The sequence below is a fragment of the Microtus oregoni genome, unplaced genomic scaffold (genome assembly GCF_018167655.1).
Source record: "Microtus oregoni isolate MIOR12 unplaced genomic scaffold, Mior012 000029F_ref0000214, whole genome shotgun sequence".
Lineage (NCBI taxonomy): Eukaryota > Metazoa > Chordata > Mammalia > Rodentia > Cricetidae > Microtus > Microtus oregoni.
This window is the reverse complement of record NW_024543088.1, coordinates 3504855-3523045: the sequence shown is the minus strand read 5'-3', so window position 1 is coordinate 3523045 and position 18191 is coordinate 3504855. Positions and strand designations below refer to the sequence as shown.

The following is an 18191-nucleotide window of genomic DNA, read 5'->3' as shown; positions in this document are numbered from 1 at the left end:
TATCATGTTGACACACTTCGTTTATTACGTGGTTTCTTTACTACTTATTTTTTCATTGTGTGTTTACCTTTTTATAGTTGATTTTTTTTTTTTTTTTTGAGACAGGATTTTTCTGTTTAGCAACTCTGGATGTTCTGGAACTCACTCTGTAGACCAGGCTGGCCTCAAACTCAGAGAGATCCATTTTTCTCTGTGTCTGAGGGCTGGGATTAAAGGTGTGTGTCACCACAACCCAGCTGCATCTTTATCCTCTTATTACATCACATTACAGCTTAATGACTGCAGGCCTATTATGCATGCTTTTAGTTTGCACAAGTGCTTTTAGTGTAAATTAAGAATTATACAGATACGTCCACAGTTTGATTTCAGAACATTAACATTTAGAATATTTTAGAACAGATGACGGTCATTTAAATTGTACTTTTTGACTCCCATGAATAATGTATAGTTCTGTTGTAAATATTCATGTAAAGGTTTGTGTGTGACTATATATTTTTATTTCTATTTGTATATGCCAAGAAGTAGAGTTGCTGAATCACTCAGAAATTGTTAAGTTCTGCCAACAGCTATGCCATTTTACATTCCTACTAGTTTTACCTTTTTTTTTGGTATTTTGAGAGATGGTTTCTTTGTAGCTTTGGAGCCTGTCCTAGCTCTTGTAGACCAGGCTGGCTTTGAAATCACAAAGATCCGCCTGCCTCTGCCTTCGGAGTGCTGGGATTAAAGGCCTGCGCCACCACCGCCTGGCTACTGATTTTTTTTGTGTGTTTTGATAATACTGATTTTTGTGGTTTGATTTACACTTACCAGTGACCAGTGATTTGAGCATTTTGTGTGTGTGTTGTATGCATAGGCATGCATAGACAAGTGGGCATACATATGCATATGGAGACTTTAGGGATTACTGTCTTCTTTGTTGTTTTCTACCTAATGTTTTTGATTTTGTCTCTCAGTGAACCCAGAACTCACCATTTTGGCTAGACTGGGTAGCCAGGAGGCCATTGCAATCTGCCTGTCTCTTCCTCCTTGACATTGGTATCACACACATGCGCTGGGCATTAAACTCGGGTCCTTGTGCTTGTGTCAGATACTTCACCTCAGTAAGCCATCTCCCCATCACCTAGAAGGTGTAGCAGGTGGATCTCTATGGGTTAGAGACCAGCTGTGAGTACATAATGAGATCCTCCCTACCTTAAAGAAAAGATAGTATTTTTTCTCAGGTGATGCTTCTAGTTTTGTTTCTTTCCTCTCCTTTCACTGTAAGTTCAGAAGCAGGCATAGATACAGGAAAGAAATCGAATTTTTATTATTAAAATTTCATTTTTTTCTTAGAAACATAAACCTCAGACATCCCGACCCAATCTCATCAAACCAGCTGCCCAGTGGCAAGATCTGAACAGATTGGGAGAAGAAAGGCCTAGAAAGTCTAGAGAAAACTGTGAAGCAGATCCCCACAGCTATTTTTCCTTTTGTAATGACTCACTGTTTGATTCTGGGGCACAGGATGATTCTGAGGATGAATACGGTCAATTTCTGGATCTTGGGAGTAGCAAAAAAGGAGAAACCAAATCTGGACCGAGCAATAAGCAGACAGCAAACAACATTGTCAACCCCAAATTGGAGCAGAAAGTCATTATAGTGGGAGAAAATGGCATTCTTTTCCCAAAAAGTGAGCCTTTGAAAGCTCAGAACCAATCATCTGAAGACTCAGAGACAGATCTCTTATCAAATCCTGGAGAGTCAACTGCCTCAGTAGATGACCAAGTAATCGAAGAAGCGTACTGGCTGGACCATCCATACTTCCAGGCTCTGAATCCACAGCCTCAGGAGAGAACAAATCAGGTTGTGCCCCAAGAGCGACATTCAGAAGCAGAAATGGGCCCAATGTTCTTCCGCCATGATTTCCCAGAGCCAGCTTTTCCAAGGCCAGAACCTCAGCAGGAGGGGATTCCAGGCCCTGCTTCTCCTCAGCCAGCCCATCCTCTAGGAGAACTTGAAGACCAGCAGTTAGCAATTGATGAAGACCCTGGACCAGCTTTCCCCCTTCCAGGATCTCAGCAGGCTAATTTGGAAAACATGTGGGGACAAGAAGCTGCTGAAGGAGATCAAGAACTTATTACACTATTAGTTAAAGAAACAGTAAGTTTAATTTTTTTAAATTATGATTTAAATAATACTGTACTAGTAATCCTCTTTACTGTTCTCTTGTTTTCTGTCATTGCAGTAAACAAAGATATGCTTTGTGTAAACTTTATTTTCCTAAGAAGTATATATCTAGAAAGGATGCAGATACCTCTAAAACCTGCAGCCCAGACTATACACTCTACCTTCAAGAAGTGCTCTTGTATATCATGGTGTCTGGTGCTGGCATTCCTGTAAACTCCTATTTAATGGATTTCCTAGATCTAGGCCATCTAGTACAGCAGCACTAGCTAGCCCCTGTGGGTATTTACATTTAAGTCTCTGGCAACTGAGTGAAGTAACAAATTGTACTTCCAGTGCATCAGTCATTTTAATAGCCATGATTCTGGAGGATACCTGTAGTAAAGAGCAAAGCAGGTATTTGTTTTCTGGGGTCAGAAAACCAGTTTTCTGCTTGTTGCTCTTCCTGGGTTTCTTAATCCTGATTTGCCATGTCTTTTTGACATTGTGAGGTGTGTCCTTGAAGGCAGGCAGGGGATTGTGCCTTCCTCATACTCAGTAGTTATTGGAAGAATGAAGACTGGAGCTATAAAGTGAGACAGGGTAGATGACCTTTAAGTCCTCATCTGTGCTCTCTAACCTGGGAACTAAGGGCTGCTTTTAAGCCAGGCACAGAACTGCTTTACAGCTGTTCTCTGGTCTTTAGGCATTCTATATACTTTTTGCCGTACAGTTTTATTGCCTTCCAGAACCATTATAAGGAACAAAATATAAGTACTGTTTACTACTTTGTAGGAAGCAAGATTTCCAGATGTAGCAAATGGATATGTTAAAGAGATAATTCATTTGAAGAATTACTATGATTTGAATGTGTAAGTATTCTACCATGCTTTCGCTCTCTTTCTGGTGGTAAAATACAGGTAATGTTTTTTCCATTTTTAACCATACACTTGGATGTCATTAAACACATTTCTCATTATTATGTAGACCTTTCAAATGTTGATCTCCAGAAATTGTATCATCTCAAACTGAGACACTATTCATTGAACACTTCCTCATCCCCTCTCTTAGCCCCCAAGATCACCATTATTTCAGTCTCAGGAAATTAGATTATTCTAGGCATCTCTTAACTCTGAAATCATAAGGCATTTGTCCTTTTCTGAAACTGGGGGGAAAAAAGGTCCTGGATCAGACTTGGAAGAGATGCTTGCAGCTAGTTTCCATGTCTCTTTAATGATCCTCTGATTTATTTTTTGAGACAGCGTCTTACTATGTAGCCCTGGATGGGCTACTCAACCTTCCTCTGCTTCCTGAGTGCTGAGATTAACGGTGTATGCAACTACACCCAGCTTGTCAATGCCCCTTACATATGATACCTCTTTTAGGTAACTCCTTTGGCACCTGGGTAAAATAGGGAACATCTGTCATACTGTTCTGGGATACACTACTGACATTGGGCAAGAAAGAAACTGGGTGAGAGTTTTTAAGAGAAGGGATTGTCCTACAAATATGCCCAAGCAAGGAGAGGAGAACACAAAGAAAATCCTGATTCCCTATTAGCTGACACTTTCTTTTGCTACTGAGCCCTATTCACCACTGTTGTACCTTCCTCTGTCCAGCCTTCTGATTTGGCTTGGTTACTGGATGAAGAGCCTGGATAGTTGACTTTGCTTGAGTTTTTACATTTATGTGTCATTGTGAATTAGCTTGTACTACCTTATCTTATCTTGAAGTACTCCAACAGTGATGTGGAGAATTAATATTCTTCAGTGAATAGAGAAAGCCTCATAAGTTTGGTATATAGAGGATCTGTCTAAGAAGACATGGTCTGCTCATCAGTCTTATAGTTAGCTAATAAGCTGAGCCTGACTCACATAGTCAGTCTTGCATTACCAAGTCTTATAAAGAGAATTGATGTCTCAGGGTTCATTTATTTGCACAACAACTAAATCTCATAGCAAATGTGTTTGTGAGTGTGAATACACACTTTCTTGTAGTTGGATTTTTCTTTTTGTGACCTCCAGCTCACAAATAAGGACATGGAGACTTAGTAGTCATAAAAGTTTGGCCTACCTTAGACTTGTTCCTATCTAGTTCTTATAACTTAAATTAACCAATATTTTTAAATCTATGTTCTTCCATAAAGCATCTCCATACTGCCTATCCTGCTTCCTCTGTGTCTGGCTGGTGATACCACCTTTCTTCTTCCTAGAGTTCTCTCTGTCTAAAAGTCCCACCTAGCTATTTTCCATTTAGCTTTTTATTTCAGTAATGATAACAATGTCTTCACACAGTGTACAAATATTCCACAACATTTACTCTTGTTGATATGCTTATTGTTTTCTTTTTTGTTTGTTTTTCAAGACAGGGCTTCCCTGTGTAGTCCTAACTGTCCTGCAACTCGCTGTATAGACCAGGGTAATCTCAAACTCATAGAGATCCACCTGCTTCTGTCTCCCAAGTGCTGGGATTAAAGGCATCACCACCGCCCAGCGCTCATAGTTCTTTTATTAGCTACTTCTATATTCTCTTGTTCCATGCAGTTTAAGCGTTACTCATTTCAGTGACTTCCCATCATAGAGAAAGCTCTGAGGAGTCTGCTTTTGTCAGCGTGTTCATTGTTTTTGTTCTGTTCCAGCTAGAGTCCTGCTGTGCAGCCTCAGCTGGCTATGACTTTAGAGTCTTCTGCTCCAGCCTTCCTGAATCCTGGGCTTTTAACATGTGTACCACCACATCAAGCAAAGTGAACCCAGAAACCTGATGTGGCTGTCTTACTTGTTTAGTTTTTCTTGGGTACAGCATCTTAATTCTTTTTCTTTCCTTTCCTTTTAAACTGAAGCAGTATCATATTTGAGACCCTCCTGTCTCAACCCTCTGAGTATAAGGATTACAGGAGTGTGTCAACACTGGTACATCTTAAATTCTTTTTTTTTTAAATTAATTTATTTATTATGTATATAGTGTTCTGTCTGCGTGCCAGAAGAGGGAACCAGATCGAATTACAGATGGTTGTGAGCCACCATGTGGGTGCTGGGAATTGCACTCAGGATCTCTGGAAGAGCAGCCAGTGCTCCTAACCTCTGAGCCATCTCTCCAGCCCACATCTTAAATTCTTGATAACTCTAACTAGAGGCTTTTTTAAAAAAAAAAATATTTCATATGACTCTGGGCAAGCATGGGATTTAGAAAGTTCTAGGAGTAATGAAAGTAACATTGTGTGGGGATTTTTGCAGACTTTGTAATTTTCTTCTGGAAAACCCAGATTATCCAAAGAGAGAAGACCGAATTATTATCCACCCCAGCAGCAGCCTGCTCGCCAGCCAGGATGATGTGAAGGCAAGTGTCCGTAGTTTGTTTTTTGTTTTTTTTTAAATATTTATTTATTTATTATGTATACAATGTTCTGTCTGTGTGTATGTCTGCAGGCCAGAAGAGGGCACCAGACCCCATTATAGATGGCTGTGAGCCACCATGTGGTTGCCGGGAATTGAACTCAGGACCTTTGGAAAGAACATGCAATACTCTTAATCACTGAGCCATCTCTCCAGCCCCGTAGTTTGTTTTTTTAATCTTACTATCTTTTTATTTTTTTCTTTTTTAAGACAGGATTTAGGATTTCTCTGCATAGCTCTGGCTGTCCTGGAACTCACTCTGTAGACCAGGCTGACCTGAGCTCACAGAGATCGCCTGCCTCTGCCTCTTGAGTACTGGGATTAAAGGCATGCTCCATGACATCCTAGCTAGTTTGTTTTTCTTAATATTTTGCAGTTGTATAAAAATTGAAATACTTCACATGAATTGTTGGTATACTTAACACTAGTACTATAAAAATTTTATTAGCCACTCTTAATATCTCTGTCTTCGATCTCCACTTATTAGAATACTGCAAAAGCATTACTACACTTCCCTGCGAATTCTTAAGCTTGCAGATAGCTGTCCTTACAACATTTGTGTTCAACCTATTGAGCCACATCCCATGTCAGGATGTCAGAAGTTTCAAAACTTTTATTCTTAGCCAAAAATTGGTCTAAGATAATGTTGAATATATATATGTGTGTATATGAATAGACATACATATATGTGTGTATATATGTAATATATAAAATTAAAATAAGCAACCTGGACTAGAAGGAAGGAAGGTGTATAATGTCTGCAGGGACATTATTGAACTCCCATGCTCAAGTTTCTATGACTAAGGAGACAATTCATTTTATACATATATATTTTTTGAGGGGGTATGTTTTAGTTTTTTTTTCCCCCTGAGAGAGATGAGTCCTTTTTTTTTTTTTTTTTTTTTTAAAGTGGGGGGTTCGAGGCAGGGTTTCTCTGTAGCTTTGGAGCCTGTCCTGGAACCAGCTCTTGTAGACCAGGCTGGCCTCAAACTCAAACAGAGATCCACCTGCCTTTGCCTCCCAAGTGCTGGGATTAAAGGTGTGTGCCACCACCCTCCGACCGAGAGATGAGTTCTTAATGTGTTGCCTCAGCTGGTCTTGGACTCATCATCCCCTGCCTCAGCCTTCTGAGTGCCAGAATTACAGACATGTACCACCATGTCCAAGATTATCCACCACTTCTTCATTTTGTTTCAGTTTGGTCACCTCCTTATAGAGTAATTTTGAGAATAAACAAGATTCTTTCCTGTAATACATACTTTTTAAAATATTTATTTCTTTGTTTTTTGGTTTGAATTTTTGAGACAAGATTTCACTGTGTAGCTGTCCTATAACTAGCTCTGTAGACCAGGCTGCCCTGGAATTCAGAGATGCATCTGCTTCTGTATCCCAAGTGGGATTGAAAACTTATGTGTTATTTTTTGCGGGGTGGGAAATGGGTGTGTATAAATGTATACCATGGTGTGCATGAAGTTATCCATGGGGACTAGAAGTTAGCATTAGATTCCCTGAAACTGAGCTGTCTGGTATGTGTCCTGTAATCAAACCCCTCTCCTCTGGAAGAACAACAATTGCTCTTAACTGTTGAACCTTCTCTCCAGCTCCTGTTATTCCTTGTGGAGCAATATACTCTCATCTCTAACTTTATGCTTTTTGTCTCAATTTAGTTGCCTAAAATAGACTTTTTTGACTATTCCAAATTGACTCCACTTGACCAACGATGCTTCATCCAAGCTGCTGACCTCTTGATGGCTGATTTCAAGATGCTCAGCAGCCAGGACATCAAGTGGGCCCTACATGAGCTCAAAGGACACTATGCAATCACCCGTAAGGTATGTCCTTGGGCTTCCTTTTGAGATCACTCCTTGATTCTCCTTCAGAGACAAAAGTGTACAGATTACATAGATTGAGGGGGCTTGTGATGGCAAAGTCCTTTAGAGTTTGTCATGGACAGTAATTGCTGATCAGAAGAAATTAATGAGAAGAAATGCTACTGAGAAATAGGGAATCCCAAACCTCTGTAAGACCCTACAAGATGTGGAAAACAGGTTGCCTGGAGTATGTTGTGTGTCTACCACTTTATAGCTTGTTTTAAGTTAAACCTATTTAAAGCTATTGGTTACTAAGTGTCTCTTTCCTGCTTTATCTTTTTCTTGAAACTTGTTTGTTGAAGAAAAAGTTGTTATCCCATAGGTTTCAAGAGTCTGGATTTTTGTCAGCTGTGCCCCCAGGTGTCATCTGCTTATGTTCCCTGTATTTCTAGATCTTGAGTCTGATAAAATGTAGGGGTGATTACTTTTTCTCTTTCCCTGACTTTAAACATTAAGGTCTGCTGCTTCCTAGGCTGTGATTTGAGCAAGTGTCTGGTGCACACTGAGTTTAAGTTTACTTGCAGTATAGAAAGGTTCTCTAATCCTTCTCTAGATCTGGATAATAGTGTAGAGCTTTTACCTGGTGTCTGGCTCATGTGGGGCTTCAGTAAGCAAGTTCCAGCCATAACACACTTAATACCTCTAGTCTCAGGGGCTCTGACACCCTCTCTGGTCCCTGAGAGCACTGCATGTATGTGGTGTACAGGCATACATACATGCAGAACACTCATACATATAACATAAAAATAAGTCTTCTTTTAAAAAATCAAATATTGTTCAAATACCTGTATGCAGTTTTTGTTTTGTCTTTTGTTGGTTTGTTTTTTGAGACAGGGTTTCTCCATCTAGCCCTAGCTGTCCTGGAATTCACTCTGTAGACCAGGCTGGCCCCAAACTCACAGAGATCTGCCTGCTTCTGCCTTCCGAGTGCTGAGATTAAAAGTTGTGTGCCATTTCTGTCTGTTTTTTTGGTATTTTGAGGCAGGGTTTCTCTGTAGCTTTGGAGCCTTTTCTGGAACTAGCTCTAGTAGACCAGGGTGGCCTTGAACTCACAGAGATCTGCCTGCCTCTGCCTCCTGAGTGCTAGGATTAAAAATGTGCACTACCATTGCCTGGCCTGTATGCAGTTTCAGAGTGTCAGGCAGGAGGCTTCTCTCTTGAAGCAGCTCAGTTCTATATATTTTGTAGCATTTGCCTTCATGATTTGCGCATAAGTCATTAATGAATCATTTTGAAAACTTCACAGCTCTCTCATGGTGATAGGGAGGTCTTATACATGCACATCTCGTTTTTAAATTGTTTCTATTGAGCTACACATTTTTCTCCATTCCCCTCCCTTCCTGCCCCTCTTCTTCTCCCCTCTCTTATGACCCCCACAGTCCCAATTTACTCAGGAGGTCTTCTCTTTTTCTCCTTTCTATGTAGATCCATGTATGTCTCTCTTAGGGTCTTCTTTGTTCTTCTAGGTTATTTGAGATTGTAGACTGTAGGTTGGTTTTTTTCTTTGCTTTATGTCTAGAAGCCACTTATGAGTGAGTTCATATTTTGTCTTTCTGGGTCTAGGTTACCTCATTCAATATGGTTTTTCTAGATCCATCTATTTGTATGCAAATTTCAAGATGTCATTGATTTTTACCGCTGAGTAATATTCCATTATGTAAATGTATTACATTTTCTTTTTTTTTTTTTTTTTTTTTTTTTTGGTTTTTCGAGACAGGGTTTCTCTGTGGTTTTGGAGCCTGTCCTGGAACTAGCTTTTGTAGACCAGGCTGATCTCGAACTCACAGAGATCCGCCTGCCTCTGCCTCCTGAGTACTGGGATTAAAGGCGTGCACCACCACTGCCTATTCTTTGATTGAGACTCTATTCTTTGATTGAGGGGCATCTAGGTTGTTTCTAGGTTCTGGCTATGACAAATAGTGCTGCTATAAGCATAGTTGAGCACATGTCCTTGTGCTATGATTGTGCATCCTTTGGGTATATACCCATCAGCAGTATTATTGCTGGGTCTTAAGGTAGATTGTTTCCTAATTTTCTGAGAAATCGCCGCATTGATATCCAAAGGGGCTGTACAAGTTTGCACTCCCACCAGCAATGGAGGAGTGTTCCCCTTACCCCACAACCTCTCCCCCATAAATTGTCATCAGTGCTTTTGATCTTGGCCATTCTTACAGGTGTAAGATGGAATCTCAGAGTTGTTTTGATTTGCATTTCTCTGATGACTAGGGATGTTGAGCATTTCCTTAATTATCTTTCAGCCATTTTAGATTCCTCTGTTGAGAGTTCTCTGTTTAGGTTTGCACATTTTTTATTGGATTATTTATTCTGTGATGTCAAATTTCTTGAGTTTTTTGTATATTTTGGAGATCAGTCCCGTGTCTGCCTGCCTGTCCTCCACAAGAGACGTCTCTTATTTTTACTTATTTTGAGTCAGTCTCATTGTGGCCTGGAATTTATATAGATCAAATGGTTTTGAGATCCTGCTTCTACTTCCCAAATGCTGGGATTAAAGGGTGCACAACCTCACCCTGCTTGCTTTGGTAAAGAGAGGTCTCACTGTATAGCTCTGACTGGCCTGAAATTTGCTGTGTAGACCAGGCTGGCCTCAAACTGATCTGGCTGCCACTGCTTCCGAAGTGCTGGCATTAAACCTACCTGGCTTACACACTGTTTATTATACACATACTTTTTGGAAAATCTGTTTTCAGGATTTTTTTTAAATCAACATAGTTTTTTGTTTGTTTGTTTTGTTTTGTTTTGTTTTTTTAAGACAGGGTTTCTTTGTGTAGCCTTGGCTGTTCTGGAACTAGCTCTGTAGACCAGGCTGTCCTTGAACTCACAGAGATCCACCTGCCTCTGCCTCCTGAATACTAGAATTAAAAGTGTGCTCCACCATCATCCGGCTTCAGGATTTTCTTTATTAAGACTTTTGGGATGTATTTGTTACTCAGACAAATAACGTACTCTTTATTATGTTTTCTTTCTTGAGGTTTCAGGGGGATTTGTAGTTAAAATTAAGGGTGGTGGTGGTGGAGGTGGTGGTAGCAGCCATAGGCTAGATACACACTTCTGCACAGGCAGAGGCAAGAAAGCAAAATCAATAGCTTTTCCCTTGGACCTTCTTATATCTGGGCCATTGCTTGGACATGTAACACACCATGGTGAATGTGAGGAGGTCAAAGGGGAAACTCTCTGAGGACACTTCTTTCCAGCTTTTATGTGGTTCTGGGAATTGGGCTCAAGTTTCAAACACTTTACCTGCTTAGTCATCTGTCTGGTACAATGTTTTGTTTTTATTGAGCTATACATTTTTTTCCCATCCTTTCAGGCTTTTTTATCACCTGTCCTAGCCCACACATCAGGAATATCAAAGGAACATTTAAGACCTCTAATGGTGCCGGTCATCTCTAACTTGGTCTTGCTCCAGGCTTCCAAGTTTTCTCCTGCCATGTAACTTTAGTAGTCATCTTATGTTCTGTGTGAGTGGCATTTCCTTTACCCTTCCTCCTTCACATGGCTCTAGTCTTTTCCTGCCCCAATTCTTTAAGATATCAACATGCCTATTATGTTTATGAGTGTTTTGTCTGAAATATATCTAGGCACCACATGCTTGTGTAGTGCTAGGGAAGGCTAAACAGTATCAGATTCCCTGGCCATTGTGAGCCACTATGTGGATACTGTGAATCAAACTCAGGTCCTCTGTAAGAATAGCCATTGCTCTTAACTTCTGTGTCATATCTATAGTCCAAAGATGATGAATATAATATCTTACAGCCAAGTACTAAGATACAATTTTAAGATTGCTGCATGAGGGTTTGGAAATTCTGGAAAGAGGAAATGGGAAGTTCCACAGTCAAAGGAGAGCACCAAGGAAGCATGTTGGGTTTTGCCTTTTGCAGGCTTTGGTGTGGTTTCTCCAGATCTGTATGAGGATGAGGTAGTATTGTCAAAGAGGGGAGCTTCAGTTCTAGCCTGTTTGCAAATCTAGCCTTTTTTTTTTCTTTTTTTTGGAGATTTACTTGGGGTAGCCCTTCCTCTCTCAACTTTTTTTAACAGGTCTTGGAAGGTCCTACAGAAGAGGTAGATACGGTGGAAGGTGCTCCTTCTCTCTTTGTTAGCTAAAATGCTTATTTTCTTTTGATGCATCAGTATGTTGTTTTTTCTTCCCCCAAGATGAACAGATTCTAGGCCGGTCGGTGGTGGTGCACGCCTTTCAATCCCAGCACTCGGGAGGCAGAGGCAGGCGGATCTCTGTGAGTTCGAGGCCAGCCTGGTCTACAAAGGGAGTTCCAGGACAGGCTCCAAAGCTACAGAGAAACCCTGTCTCGAAAAACAAAAACAAACAACAAAAAAAGATGAACATATTCTAAATGTGCATTTTAGCCTTTGGCACACATATCTCCCTGTTTATTTATCTCCATTTAAGTGGTGCATACAAACTGTAGGTTACCAAGGGTCTACCGTGAGCTATGCTGCAAGATTCTGTCCTCCAGAGGCTCACAGTGTGCTGGAGGGAATGACTTTAAGCAGAGAAGCAAACAAATAATCATGCTGTTGGTGACTGAGATGTATCTGAAAGGAAAAAATAAAGTATGTTTACAGAAGACACAACCGGAGGCATGGAAGAAGACTGTATAGAGGGAAACTGAAAAGAACTGACTTGCAGGGACAGAATAAGGTGCAACTTTAATGTAGTGTTTGTGTGGCAGCCAATATGTTAGGTGGTTGAATGGACAGAAAAGGCTAGAGAAATTGTTGGAGATGGGATTCTGAGGTTTACCAGTTTGTAGAAGGCAAACCTGCACTGTGATATATCTAGAGAATCTGTCAGGTAGAGAGGACTTACTACGGGGGGCTGGGATAGCCGAGGAATGAGGAAGAGTAGGTGGGAGCATTAGCACATGGACACCGCCAGGGATGTCAGGGAGATGAGGCCTTGTGTGGAGGGCTGTGCTTGACCCCTTATTAGTACATGGACTGAATCGAGGTTGAATCAGAAGCATGGCCTCTGTAATTTCATGCCTTTTGGAGAGGGAGGGGTGAAACAGCATCTGATGCTATTTTGACCACAAAGAGGTAAAGAGGGGTGGGCTTAGAACTGAAAGGGGAATGAGGTCTTTTTATGTGCTGATTGGAAAATCTAAGAAATGAAGAAGAAGCTGGAGTTGGAAGAAGATACTAGTTTAAGGATTTCAGACTGTAGTGTCTGTGTGTGTGTGTGTGTGTGTGTGTGTGTGTGTGTAGTAAAGAGCCTTGGCGTGCTAGAGAAGGAATCTGTGGGGGCTAGAGAAGGACTGCTACCATAAATACTGTGTAGGCTGAGACTGTGGAACCAGAGCACTGTTCACAGGTACTTAGCCTCTGCTCATGCATAGGCACCTTTCGTTTCTTTATGTTGCCTTTTAGCCTGTTAGAAAGCATTTTGTTGTCACACTAGGCAGTACTGGCACTGTGAGGGAAGATGAGGTTTAAGGATTAACTTTTTTTGTTTTATTACATTTATGATGGTAACCTTTCCCTTTCTCAATTTTTAGGCCTTTTCTGATGCCATTAAAAAATGGCAGGAGCTGTCACCTGAAGCCAGTGGAAAACGGAAAAAGAGGAAAGAAATGAACCAGTATTCTTTCATAGATTTCAAATTTGAACAAGGTAATGATAAGCTTAATGTCAGTGATAACAATGTAAAGTTGTAATCTTTTTTGTGAGGTCACGAAGCAGGTCACGTCCAAGAGTAACTGAGAGGACTGTTTCAACAGCAAACCACAGTTTCTAGACATTAGCTGCAGTTGTTGGCCTTTTTTTCCCTTGGGTACATTCTATCAGGAAAATACTGTGTAGTGGAGGATTTTGTATGAACTAAAGGGAATGATGCTAATCATGGATAAACACTGCTCTCGAAATGTATCAGCTATATAGTTGTACTGACCTTTAGTCACTAATCACTTTATGATTAATTGCTATAGGGAGACAGTTTTGTACCTGATCAGCCAGATACAAAAGTCAGGTATCAGTGTAGCTGATAGCCAGGTTTTTATAAAATTCCCTTTGGAATAACTTCAGAAAGTCTTTCAAAGAAATCACTTGGTTCTGAAACCCCATTACACAGACTGCAGGATTTTATAACATTTCATGTGACTCTGTTACATCAACAAGGAACTAATTGCTCTTAGTTCACATCAGAAATGGGAAGTTGCCATTTCTCTTTTGTTATGTGTGTGTTTCTAAAACTCATCCAAGTATGATTAAATAAAATTTAAAAGGTTTTAGATTTGTAAGTTTTCTGTTGTGGCTTTCATTCCCTGAGACTGTGGTTCAGAGCTCGTGTTCCTCAGCAGTCTGAGGAGCAGTACCTTCTTATGTAACAGTCTCATTGGTCCCTGGTTATGATGTCAGTATCTCTCACTCAGCTATACTAATGCAGTTTCTGTCAATCCTAAAATGTAGCCATAAGGATATTGTTTCTGGTGTTCAGTAGTGGAGAGCATGTTCCTTACAATATGTTTTACCCCTTGTTGGCCAGCTCTGTCTTTCACAAAGAAATCTCTTCTTTATATCAGACAAAACACACTCGTGGAGCTTCCTGTCACAATTGCTGGTCATGTGGCTGAAGAGAAAGAAAAACTGATGCATAAAAGGGCTGAGCGCCTTGCCAGTGCATCAATAAGTAAATGAGCTGAGATTCCAGTTCTAATGACCTGACTTCACACATGAATCTTAGCACCGTGCTTCACTATCCCTAAAGCAAAAGACTGGTTTTTAAATCAAAAGTTACATATTTTATTTGTTTTTTCTGAGACTGTTTCTCTGTCCTGGAATTAGCTCTATAGACCAGGCTGGCCTCAAATTCAGAGATCTGCCTGCCTCTGTTTCCTGAGTGCTGGGATTAGGGATGTGCATTACCACCGCCCGGCAGAAGTTTACATTTTTAAAAGCTTAAGAACAAGAGAAAAGAGGATAAATATATGAGGAACCAGACAGTAAATACTGTTAAAATTAAAAGATTATCAAAAATAAACGAGTAGTAATTGGATATCTGGATATAATCATTTTCTGGATAAATTAACAGAAGAAAACAATGCTTGGAGGCCAGTTGTTCTGACTTTCAATGTGATTTTGGTGAATTTAGGTGCTGATCTTTTAGATAGTCTAAGTAGTTGAAGATTTTCATGACTAACAGTTTAATATGTGGCTGGGTGGTGGTGGCACACACCTTGATCCCAGCATTTGGGAGGCAGAAGCATGTGGATCTCTGAGTTCCAGACCAGGGTAGTTATAGAGCAAGTTCTAGGACAGCCAGAGCTACAAAGAAAAACCCTTTCTCAAGAAAACAAACAAAAAGTTCAGCGTGCATAATGTATGTTTGCATTTGCCCCAGTGACTGAAAGAAGCATCTGGTAATATCAGGTGTGGACCAAGGACATGAAGCAGATGGAACCCATACATTGCTGTTGGTTAGGGGTAATATATTGGAAAGACCACTTTGGAAAAACTGCAGTTATTTTCTATAGCTTAATGTAAAGCATGTCCTAACTACTACCTATAAGCCCTGGTGACTGGCAAATTGACCAGAAAACAAACACAGGACATTCTAGCTGTATCTGTAATAGTTAAGAACTTTAAAGCCGCTGTTATGCTAATAAACTGTATGCTCTAGAACTGGAGAAATGGCATGAAGGTTAAGAGCACTGATTGCTCCCCCAGAAGACCTGGGTTCAATTCCCAACACCCACATGTCAGCTCTCAACCGTAGCGCCTGTTCCAGGATTTCTGACTCATAGCATGGACATACATGCAGGCAAAACACCAATGAACATATAAATAAATAAAAATAACTATATACTCACCTAGTGCAGTGCTGTCAGAATGGGAGAGGCTTTACAGTTGGTGCTCACAAAGAAAAAATGAAAAAGGACGAAAGCCTTACCACAGATTAAGCATGATAAGGCGTATGGTCTCAACTGTAAGATGAGTTGTTGGAAGCTGTAGTGCCCTGCCACAGGGCTGGTGGGGTGGTGCTAAGTTGTAGAAGACAGAATGGCTGGCCTGTATTCCTAGTAAACAGTCGTTCTGTGATTTCACTTTGTCATATGTCTTGTAGGTAACATAAAAATAGAAAAGAGAATGTTCTTTCTGGAAAACAAGCGTCGACACTGCAGATCCTATGACCAGCAGGCTCTCCTTCCAGCTGTGCAGCAAGAGCAGGAATTCTACGAGCAGAAAGTCAAAGAGATGGCAGAGGTAGGAAGCTGTGCTCTGATCTTGGAATGTGGTTCTGAAGTTCTAGTTTGTTCCCTGTTGGATTAAGAGTTCCTTTGGGTGCTGCGGATATAGCCCAGCTTGGGTTCCATCACTAATATCACACCAATGCTTCCTTTTCAAGAAAAGTGTGGTTGTTCCATCCCTTAAGCCTAGCACTGAAAGCTAAAACAGGAGAATCTTGAATTGGAGGGTTTGTTTATCCTCATACTGAGGATTGAACCTGCAGTTGGAATTCTGCCACCAAGCTACAACATCTAGCCCAAATTTTCCCCTTTTTGATTGATTATGTGGTAAAGTTTAGTTTGCTTTTAGTTTGGGTCTTCTTTTTTTTTTTTTTTTTAAACCAGTCTGTCTTGGTACTCAGTTATGTGGTTCAGCCTGATAATGGAAATCTTGCTGCCTCATTACTCCAACTGCTTAGGTTACAGTTACAGGTGTGCACCACCACACCCAACTCAAAGTTTTTGTTTTGTTTATTCCCTTCTTACTATATGTTTTGTATTCATTTTGCTTACTTTTTTATGGACTAAAACAAGTTTTAATACTTTGTGAAGAGGGCTTCTGTGATTTCTTCAGGTTTGTTTCCAGCACAGAAAGGTTTTTTTTTTTTTAATTTTATTTATTTACTTATTATGTATACAATATTCTGTCTGCATGTATGCCTGTAGGCCAGAAGAGGGCACCAGACATCATTACAGATGGTTGTGAGCCACCTTTGGAAGAGCAGGCAATGCTCTTAACCACTGAGCCATCTCTCCAGCCCGAAAGGTTTTAAACAAAACAAAACTATCGTTTAAATTTTTTGTTGCAGTTATTTATGTATATGTTTGTAGGCACACTTGTACCGAAGCATGTAAGATATGTCTTTAACTTCTCATTTAGCTCTATAACTTTCCCAAATGTTATAAAACATTCAATTCAATTGGAGTACACCTATATTAATTATTTAAAAATCTTCTAGGCTTTGGTGACGCCAAGTTCTGAGGTCACATTTGGCGGCGGGGGTGGTGGTGGTGGTGGTGGTGGTGGTGGTGGTGGTGTTTGTTCCAGCGTGGTTTTTTGTTTTGTGTTTTTGAGACAAGATCTCTCTACATGGTTTTGCGTGTACTGGAATTCTCTATGTAGACCAGACTGGCTTTGAACTCCCAGAGATAAACTTTGCTCACTCTGGAATTAAAGGTGTATACCACCTTGTCTCACCTGAAGCCACATTTTTTTCTTAGAAGGATGAATAGAATTTGCTTTTTTAATTTTTTTATTATTTATTTGTTTCAAATTTGGAGCAATAGAAAAAAGGAATGGTGACTTAGCAGTCTCCCTGCACTCAGTATTTTAAGATGCCAGTCTTATCCATGTGTGGTGTTGTAATTCCAGCTACCTTGGAGGCTGAGACTCCAAGGATTAGTGAAAGTTCCAAGGCTAGCCTAGATAACTTAGAGCCAAGGATGTGACTGAGTGGTTCAATGTTTAATTCCCAGACCACCAAGATAATAATAGAATATGCAGATCTCTGAGTCTGAGGTCAGCCTGGTCTACAAAGAAATCCTGCCAGAAAAAAAAACCCTGTCTTGAAAAACCAAAAACATAGAAGCAGTACATAAGTGTTCTGGCAGCATCTAGATATAAGAGCTGATCCTGAGGAGAGGTACTTGTCAACTTGAGAACAGCTGAATCTTTATTATTTCTCTACCACTCATAGAATATCATTTTTACTTTTAAGAAAACAACATGAAAATTATTGATTAATCAGTATTGAGTATTTGGATAGACACTATCTCATAACGAAGTGGTGGTTTGTTTGTGTAGATAAAATTCTACATCTCAAGCCGGCATTAGAATTTGAAGAAAGTTTTCATCTTGATCCATCCATTTATTAATACTACCATGGAGGGTTACAGAGAAAGCTCAGAGTTTAAGAGCACTGTCTGCTCTTCCAAAGGAATTAGGCTCAATCCCCAGCACCCACATGGTGGCTCAAAACTATCTGTATGTAACTCCAGTCCCAGGGGATCTGAAGCCTTCCTCTAGCCCTCTATTGGCACCAGACACACACATAGGACAGAGACGTTGTAGGAAAAACACCCATATACATAAGATTGAAATAAAATTTAAAAGTCATCACAGAGCTTATCCAAGAGCAATTTATAGAATTAATAGATTATCTGTTATTTGTAGTTATTATTAACCTTATATCCAAACTATCCTCTGATCATTGGCAGCCCCTTTGTTCTAACCTGATAGTCTCTGACCATATCCTTGCTCTAACATGGTGAAATGGTCTAGTCTCTCTCGCTTGTCTTAGTTAGAGTTTTATTGCTGTGATAAAGCACCATAAGGAAAAAGGTGTTTATTTGGCTTTTATTAACCATATCAACTTTCATCATCTTAGAAAGTCAGGACAGGAACTCAAATACAACAAAAACCTGGAGGCTGGATCTGATACAGAGGGTATGGAGGGGTGCTGCTTACTGGCTTGTTCACCGTGCTTGCTCAGCCTTCCTCCCTCCCTCCCTCCTTCCCTCCCCTC

At 40.3% G+C, this 18191-nt stretch overlaps 1 protein-coding gene across 3 annotated transcripts in view; it reads left to right on the top strand.

The window, feature by feature from the left end:
- LOC121465022 (E3 ubiquitin-protein ligase RNF216) overlaps positions 1 to 18191 on the top strand; it is a 114332-nt gene that overhangs the window by 23303 nt on the left and 72838 nt on the right. For 2 of the 3 annotated variants that reach the window (XM_041678184.1, XM_041678185.1), the window contains exons 4-9: positions 1333 to 2139; positions 2938 to 3014; positions 5376 to 5478; positions 7202 to 7366; positions 12940 to 13054; positions 15504 to 15643. In XM_041678184.1, the coding sequence (XP_041534118.1) occupies positions 1333 to 2139; positions 2938 to 3014; positions 5376 to 5478; positions 7202 to 7366; positions 12940 to 13054; positions 15504 to 15643 (1407 nt within the window). The remainder of the gene's footprint in view (positions 1 to 1332; positions 2140 to 2937; positions 3015 to 5375; positions 5479 to 7201; positions 7367 to 12939; positions 13055 to 15503; positions 15644 to 18191) is intronic. The other variant, XM_041678186.1, reaches the window with a different exon arrangement.